The 8850-nt window shown below is 39.0% G+C and overlaps 1 protein-coding gene across 1 annotated transcript in view; it reads left to right on the top strand.

Annotated features, from left to right (window-relative positions):
• LOC109377411 (zinc finger protein 605-like) overlaps positions 1–8850 on the top strand; it is an 84497-nt gene that overhangs the window by 36324 nt on the left and 39323 nt on the right. The window contains 7 exon segments of the mRNA XM_019633740.1: positions 4572–4744; positions 6230–6355; positions 7112–7215; positions 7743–7820; positions 7822–8002; positions 8004–8244; positions 8413–8677. Of these exon segments, the coding sequence (XP_019489285.1) occupies positions 4730–4744; positions 6230–6355; positions 7112–7215; positions 7743–7820; positions 7822–8002; positions 8004–8244; positions 8413–8677 (1010 nt within the window). The 5' untranslated portion in view covers positions 4572–4729.

The following is an 8850-nucleotide window of genomic DNA, read 5'->3' as shown; positions in this document are numbered from 1 at the left end:
CGACTGATCTGCCTCGCCTGGGAAGAGCGCAATGATGGTGCCAACTTGGGCCAGTGAAGCAACGTCCTCCACAACTAGACTGAAGAACAAAACGATGGCAACTTGTCTGTTCCCCTTCCCCCAATTCCCCAGCACTGTTCCCATCCCCCCAATTCCCCAATTAAAATCTTTAAAAATAAATAAATAAAAATAAAACAATTCTATTAACTTATTTATATTATATTACATATCATCTATGAGTTTCTGTTTGATATTAAATAGAGATCTCTAATTTTTCTTTTTCTTTTTTTTTAGCTGAGCCATCCTGCCACCTGATGTTGGCAGCTCAGCTCAGGCCAGGCATGGAACCGCTGTTGCTCTGCAGAGCTCACACTCTTGAGCGAACTCTTAACCAATTGAGCCACTCGGCTGGCCCTGGAGATCTCTAATTTTTAAATCAAATATTGTGTGCTTATCGTCAATAAAAAGCAGAGAACAAAAACCACCTTCAATTTACTATCTAGACATTATCTGTTATGTTCTGAAATGTATTTCTAAACTGAATTATATATTGTGGATATTTTTCTTTTTTTAATTTAGAAAAGTCAGATTAAATGCACATTTCAAAGTCTTCTGATTTAGCTTTACCAAACTTTCCCGATAATGTTTTATATATAATGTTTCCACAGTGTGCCATGTTTTTTTCCATCGTTAGCCTTGGCTTTTCTTTATAATTTTGTTTAATAAGAGGTCATGTTTGAGTATTTTAAAATGGAAGAGTCCTCCATCCTTGTTCCATGTTCCTAACCCCTCCTCCACCTACTGTCCCAAAGTTTGGAACAACTATTCACAAATTAGTATGTATTATTCCCTTGACTTTTATTTTATCACATATGTGTGGATACCGTAAGAGAACACTCTTTAGTTTTTCTTTTCTTTTTTTAAATTGGGGAATAGGAGGAGGGGAACAGCATTGGGGAATCAGGGAAGGAGAACAGACATGTTGCTGTCCTTTTGTTCTTCAGTCTAGTTGTGTAGGATGCCGCTTCACTGGCCCAGGTTGGTATTATGATCATTGTGCTCTTCCTGACTGAGGCAGATTGGTCACTGGCCATTGGATGGCGGCTCATGGCAGCTCGTTGCAGCTCTCACCAGCTGCCAGTTGCTCACGTTGGCTGCCGGCCACTCACAGTAGCTCACAGCAGCCCACTGCAGCCTATGCTGTCGCCGGCCCTCACAGAAGCCCAGCTGCACTTCAAGCTGTTGTTCACAATCTTAGCTGTAGAGGGTGCAGCGTCACTGGCCAATGTGGAAACCGAACTGGCAGCCCTGCTGCTCAGAGCTTGCACTCCCAAACCAACTTTTAACTAACTGAGCCACTCGGCCGGCCCCGTAGTTTTTCTTGTTTGTAAGTTTTATAATAAGTATAATGATATCTTCTGGTGCTTTTCTTTACTCATTACATGCCGGTGATTCATCCATGTTGCATGTAGGTTTGGTTCATTAAAAAGAATTCCATTACATAAATACCACATAACTCACACATGCATTCTTCTGCTGTTGGACATTTGCATTGTTTTGTCTACTACCAGTAGTGAAGTTCTAAACATATGTCTCCCGATCGATGTGAGAATTTGTCTAGGCTAGGGTGTATACTAAGAAGTGGAATTTCTGATATAAAGTAGTTGAATTTATCTAGAAGGAAAAGACAAATTGCCTTTGTACTACCTTACTCATCAGCAAAGTGTAAAAGTGCCTCTTGATCCATAGTCTTTCCAACATTTAGTATTTTCATTTTTGCTTGTTGATCATCTTTTGGGGATAAAAGGTATCCCATTGTGGTTTTTTTTTTACACTGTTCTCATTACCGACATGGTTGATCATCGTTTTATTTATTTATTTATTTATTTATTTATTTATTTATTTTTAAATATTTTATTGGGGAATTGGGGGAAGGGAACAGTGTTGGGGAATTGGGGAAGGGGAACAGACAAGTTGCTGTCCTTTTGTTTTTCAGTCTAGTTGTGGAGGACATCGCTTCACTGGCCCATGTTGGTATTATCTTTGTGCTCTTCCCAGGTGAGGCAGTCGCTCGCAGGCTTCTCACAGTGGCTCTTGGCAGCTCATGCCGGCTGCCAGCCACTTACGGGAGCCCACTGCAGCTCCAGTACAGCCTACACTGTCACAGGCGATTCATGGCAGCTCAGCTCCAGGTTGAGCTGTTGTTCACCATCTTAGCTGTAGAGGGCGCAGTGTCTCTGGTCTTCATGTGGGATCCAAACCGGGGCCCTGCTGCTCAGAGCTGGTGTCCCAAGCCAGCTCTGAACCAACGTGCCACTTGGCCAGTCCTGATCACCTTTTTATATGTTCCTTTGCCAATTTTAAACCTGAAAAATTTGTCTTTTCTTTACTCATATTTAGAAAGTAGTGATATATTCACAATGGTAGTCTTTTGTTAATTGCTTTGTACTAAACTATTGGCTGGCCTTTGGCCCCAATTCCTTGGGAGGTAGCCTCTAAATTGTTGGAATATCCTGAGTGAAAGAAGTGTCTGTGTTATTTATCGTGGGCCCTGGTATTTTGTACTAATGAGGTGACTCATGGTGGGTCCCTAGATAGTTTTTGCTAGTGAGATCACCCAGGATGGGGCTGCTTATGCCATAAAGACCAACCATGTGATTAGAGCGTTGGGGCTTTGAGCCAGGTACTACCAGCTCAACCTCCAGGAGGGTAGGGTTGCTGGAGGATGAGTCACATGGCTAATGATTGTTTAATCATGCTTATTTCATGAAACCAATAAAAACTATAGACACTGAAGCTCAGTGAGCTTCTGTGGTTGACAATACTCTGCATATTGTTACAGACAGATATGCTAGATGAGTAATGTGTCCTGAGTCTAAGAGGAAAGCAGTGGAAACTTCTGGTTTGGGACCCCCACCCCCAGACCTCACTGTATTGTGTCCTTCCATTTGACTGGTTATGATTTGTATCCTTTTGTTATAATAAAATTATAGTTTTGTACATTCCTCCTCCCCCTAGGTACTTATTTTGTTGGTAAAGTGTTTTTTTCTTTTAAATCTTTATGGTGTTCGAATATGAAATTGCAGTTAATGTTTATATTGATCTTAAAACAGTTGCATAATGACAGTTTTGTTTATTCTTACCCAATTTTCATTCCTTCAGTTTGTTTTTCCCATTTTACTGCTCAGGGTTTGATCTGTGGTACATTTTTGGGTAAAGGTTTTGAGAGTGGTTATCATTTTCATGTTCCTAGGTTTAAAGAAATACTGGGGATTTTTTTTTTGTAAACACTCTTTAACAAGTTAACAAAGTTCTTGTCTATTTCTAGTTTAGTAAGACTTTTTAAAATTGTAAGTGGCTATGTTATTTTATTACTTGTCTTTTCTTCATCTGTTGAGATAATTACATGGTTCTTATTACACTGTCCTTGTATTCCTAAAATAAAGTCTACTGCACATTGTATAACTCTCTTTATATATCTAGTGGACATAGTTTCCTAATATTTTATTTAGGGTTTTTATAGCTAAGTTCATAGATGAGGTTGGTCTATCATGTCCTTTCTCATATTGTCCTTGAAATCCAGATCTTTTCTTCAGTTCTTTTGCTTGTTTGCATGTCTGGTAATTTTTTGTTGGATGTCAAATATTGACAGTTTTATATTGCAGCATTTTCTTTTATTCTTTTAACTAATTTTGGGATTTGCTCTGGGCTGTAGATAAGTTGCTTTGAAACATTTTGATTTTTTGGAGGCTTTCTTTTAGCTGTGTTAGGTGGGGCCAAAACAGTCTTTAGTCTAGGATTACATTGTCTCTGTTACTGAGGCAGTACTCTGCTGAGAACTCTATTTGAAGTCCCTGCATATTAGAAGGTCTTTTCCATCCTGGCCAGTGGGAACACAGGCAATTCCTGGTCTTCATGAATTTTTCCACCTGCTCCTTTCCAGTGGACTTGGTATTTTCCTCACAGTTCATCAGCTATTACCCAGAGACTCAATGGAACCCTCTGCACAATTATAGAGTGAGTGCTGTCTCTCTCTCCCCTCTCCCCCACCTGCCTGGCAAACTTGCCACCTTTGCTTCCTTAAACTTTGAATTCTGTGTCATTTACTCAGCAACACTGCCAGACTCTTCTTGGGCTCCTTCCTGTGCTGTCGCCTGGAAAGTATCTCCATTCAGTGAGCTGCAGCACACAAAGGGTCTTGCCTTTTTTGTTTTTCCTCTTTCTTGATTTCTGTGTCTCAAAATAGTTGTTCTAGATATTTTCCCCATTTTTTAAAAGCTTGTTAATATGAAGGATAATTCTGGTAATTCTCCCTGGAATCAGAGGATTTATTGATTATGAAGGTTCGTGTTTTATCCTTGTTCCATGAGTTACTAGTTGTGTGGCTTTTAGCTAGGTGCTTGGCCTTTCCTTTCTTAGTTTTCTTTGAAATGGAATAATTATAGTGTGTAATTCAAAGAGTCATTGTAAGGGTTAAGTGTGAAAAGAACATGCTTAAAACAGTTTTTTGCATGTATAGGAACTTGTTTTTATTATTATTTTCATGCCACAGTCTTTTCTTAAATCTGTAGATGTTGGCTTCTACATGAGGCAGCACCTGTAAAGGAAAGAAAACGAGATCTCAAGTCCAGAAATGAATCCTTGTTGAGGACACCCTTGATGAGACATCATTATCAGGATTTTAGGACAGATACTAAAAGTGGTGGCCATTTCCTGAAAGCTGCTGAAAATGACCAAGTCCCAGGTGAGCTGTTTCCCAGTTCATTATCCAGTAGATTTTTGGAAGTTTATAAAAACATATACAAAGATAAATATATATATATATATACAGAAGGTGCCAAAAGATGTATACATTTTAAGAAAGTAAAAAAACTGTGTTAAAATTGTAATGCAATGAATGACGACACTAGCATTCATTTGATGAATGCCATATTTTGAGCGAACGTCATACTACATGTTGCTACCATAATTGAATTCAACTTCGAAAAGTAGTACATAGATAACATCTCTTAAAAATGTGTACTTTTTTTGGCACCCCCAGTATATATACATATGTGTGTGTATGTATGTGTACATATATGTATATACACACACACATTGTGGCTAGAAGGGATGTTCTTAGACTGAGAGACAGAATAAATGATTCAGAGCAGTCATCAGGAAGGGAGATTTGTCTGCGTGTCATAGGGTCCTGCAAGGTGCTAATCATTAGGACATTGCCATTATGCAGCAGGATCCAGAACTGAGTTACAAATGTTTCTATGGTAATACTGGAAACCATAAAAAACATAGACACGTTACAAGATTTATTTTGTATGTAAGGAGGAAGCCCATGAATTCGTTGAGATCTGTAAATATAATATTTCCTGGACATTAACTGTGAAGAAATGTCTTTGATGGGTCTTCCTCTTCTGGTTTTTTTGTTTTTTTGTTTTTGTTGTTGTTGTTGAGATTATGAACCCAGTGAACAATCATCTTAAGGAAATGTGGGAGATATAAAAGGCACAGCTAGAAAACTTTTAAAATCTCTTTTTACCTGTAAAAAGAAGATAATAGTGCTTACATAAAGGTTATTGCGCAGATCATTGTTAATATATGTAAAATGTTTAGAATAATACATAGCACATATTAAGAGCTCTGTTTGCTTTTGTTTCATAATTTAATATGATACAATCATATTTCTAAAAGTCATAGACAATTCCTAAAAGGCAGTTCTGAGCATAACATACTTTTGTATATGAAAAACACCATAGTGGCTACCAATTGTCTGCAGGAAATGTGTACACTTGCTGTGAGACCTGTACCTGCCTGTCACCTGGGCATCTGTTCTCTTCAGCCTCTTCTTCTTTCTCACTGAACTGTTTGCAGTTCCTTGAACTCAAGTAGATCAGAAACTATTTTATGTAGGACGATGCTTTTTCCTTTTTTTTTTTTTTTTCAAAATGCATAGTAGGTATCATCCAATACTTCTGTGGTGGATTGCAGGTGGGTTTTAGGTAGTTTAACATTTTAATAACATTTTACATTGGATGAATGAATGAGTGAAGACGTGAATGAAGAATACACAGAGAGAGGATAGTTTTAATGAATTTGCCAAAAAGTATAAATCAAAACTAGATACAGAAAAATATTGATTTATAAATTTCCATAGTATAAATAATCAGAATATCCTATAATTATTTTATTTCATTATATTAACTCCAGACTAAAACGGATTATGTTATAGCAGGGCTTATTGTCATTCAAAGATGTGGCTGTGGATTTCACCTGGGAAGAGTGGCAGCTACTAGACACTGTTCAGAAGAACCTCTACCAGGATGTGATGCTGGAAATTTATAGCAACCTAATGTCATTGGTTAAAGACAACTTTCCTTCATACCTCAGCATAAGCCCATTAATTGCCTGTATTTTTTCCATTGCTACAGATTATGGGTATTCTGATATCCTTAATGATTTTGGAGTTGGATTGTACAGATGATAGAATTTATTTTCTTTATGATCAGGCGGTGACTGGACTTACTTTTCATTTTCCAAATGAAAAGTTTCTATTTTGCTGAGATTTAAACTATACAATCCTGTTGCCTTACAGCCAATCCCACGACCACCCCCTCTGGATTAGCCTCATACCCTGTAGTCGAGAGAGTGTCTCGGAAAACTGAGGCCAGATGGAATGATATCTGTAAAGCTCTCTGGGGGGGGGGCGCGTCTCGGAAAACTGAGACCTGATGGAATGATATCAGTTGTCTCCCCTGGGAGGACATGTAACAGTGTCCTGGGGCTGTGCAGTGATGCATGAAGGCATAGCATTTGTTGGAGTACAAAGGGGTCAGGTAATGGGAACAAGCCTTAAGGCACCCACATATACACGGTTAATGATTCACAGTTCTGAAGTTTGCTTCTTTGAAGATTCTCAATAAAAGCCATGCGCTGACCCGATTCGGGGCTCAGTCTTTCTTAGGCTGAGTCCCTTTGTCTCGCTCTTATCTTACTTCTGTCTCTTGTTCTTATTCAATCTGCGTCGCCCCTCTTGAGTCCCATTTGCCCTTGCCACGCAGGACGTGACACAATCCCTGAAACAGAACTTTTCCTCACAAGCCCGAATACTGCTCAGGTTCTCTGTGATTACCCCTTGACAGGTTATCAAGCTACCAAGCCAGAAGCAGTGGTCCACTTGGAGAAAGTAGAACTAGGAACAGTAAAGAGGGAATTTCCAAGGGAATTTTAGTCCAGGTGAGTGAAACCAATGTGATGAGACTTAGTGGAAGCAAAGGAACAGTTGGTGTGGGACCTTTGTTATTTTACTATTTTTTTAATAGTCTCTGAACCTTTAGAGGTGACTTAAAATAAGTGGAAAGAGGTCTTTTTTATGGATGTTGCATGCTTCTCTTAACCACCCTTCCTTATATGACTCTTTTTTGCTAGCCACTGAAGAGATGTGCCCCCCTTTATCTACGCTGAATCAGATCTTTACCTATTTCATTTGGTCGTTCCTTTTTTGCTTAATTGTTCTTCTGTTGCAGCTTTTAGACACAACCAGTCTCTTATATTATGCTTTCAAATATTCACAGATTTGTTCCAAAGTTTGATGACACTCATGTCCTGCAGTTCGTTACCTATTACTGTTGTTTTTATTGGATGCCTCAGACATATATTATGCACCTGCTGTATCACTTTCTTCATTCTTTTTTAATATTGACTTGAGATGCCATCCCTCTCCATTTCATGATAGTGGTAGGATTCATTGATTTTTCCCCCCTAGAAGTAATATGGCAAGTTTATGATATGCATCAGGAAGATATTGAGAAGGCTGAACCTGTGGAGAAATCATGAAAATAATGCATTGGGAAAAGTATTTTCTCTCAGCAAAAAAATTGTTCCATTTATAGAAAAACACCATAAATGTGTTTCAAGAGGAGTAAGTTTGAAACAAAATTCAGATTCAAATTTGCAGAGTAAAAACTATGCAGAAATGAACTCTGATGACTCAAAGGGTCCTGGGAAATAATTTTTTCCATGCTCTATATGAAACCTCCCACGCTGAAGCCCAGTACTATGAACATAATTTATGTGTAAAGGCTTTCAGCCTGGTGACAAACCCTAAAAGGCATCAAAGAATTCACACAGAAGGGAAACCTGATGAATGTAGTGAATGTCCAAAATCCTTGAGGAATAACTCAAAGCTCATAGTACACCAGAGAACTCATACAGGAGAGAAGCCATACAGATGCAGTGAATGTCAGAAAGGTTTCAGTACAAAATGTCATCTCACTTTGCATCAGAGAATTCATACAGGAGAGAAACCATTTAGATGTATCGAGTGTCAGAAATCCTTCAGAACAAAGTATCATCTCATTCTGCATCATAGGACTCATACAGGAGAGAAACCCTATGAATGCAAAGAATGTGGAAAAGCTTACAGGGAGAAGACAAAGGTGAGATTACATTACAAAACGTACACAGGAGTGAAACCATTTGAATGTAGTGATTGTGGGAAAGGTTTTATGCAGAAGTCAAACCTGATTATCTATCAAACAAGTCATATAGGAGATAAACCCTATGGATGTAGAGAATGTGGGAAGGCCTTCTGTAGCAAGTCTCAGCTTGTTGTTCACCAGCGAATTCATACAGGAGAAAAATCCTATAAATGCAGGGAATGTGGGAAAGCCTTCAATAAAAACTCCCACCTCGGGCCGGCCGAGTGGCACGATGGTTAAGAACTGGCTTGGGATGCCAGAGGGCCCTGGTTCGGATCCCACATATGAGGGCCAGTGACAGTGCCCTCCACAGCTAAGATGCTGAACAACAGCTCAACCTGGAGCTGGGCTGCAGGGAGTCGCCGGCGACGGCGTA

Source organism: Hipposideros armiger, unplaced genomic scaffold (assembly GCF_001890085.2).
Source record: "Hipposideros armiger isolate ML-2016 unplaced genomic scaffold, ASM189008v1 scaffold_1393, whole genome shotgun sequence".
NCBI classification, from domain to species: domain Eukaryota; kingdom Metazoa; phylum Chordata; class Mammalia; order Chiroptera; family Hipposideridae; genus Hipposideros; species Hipposideros armiger.
This window is presented reverse-complemented; position numbering and strand designations above follow the sequence as displayed.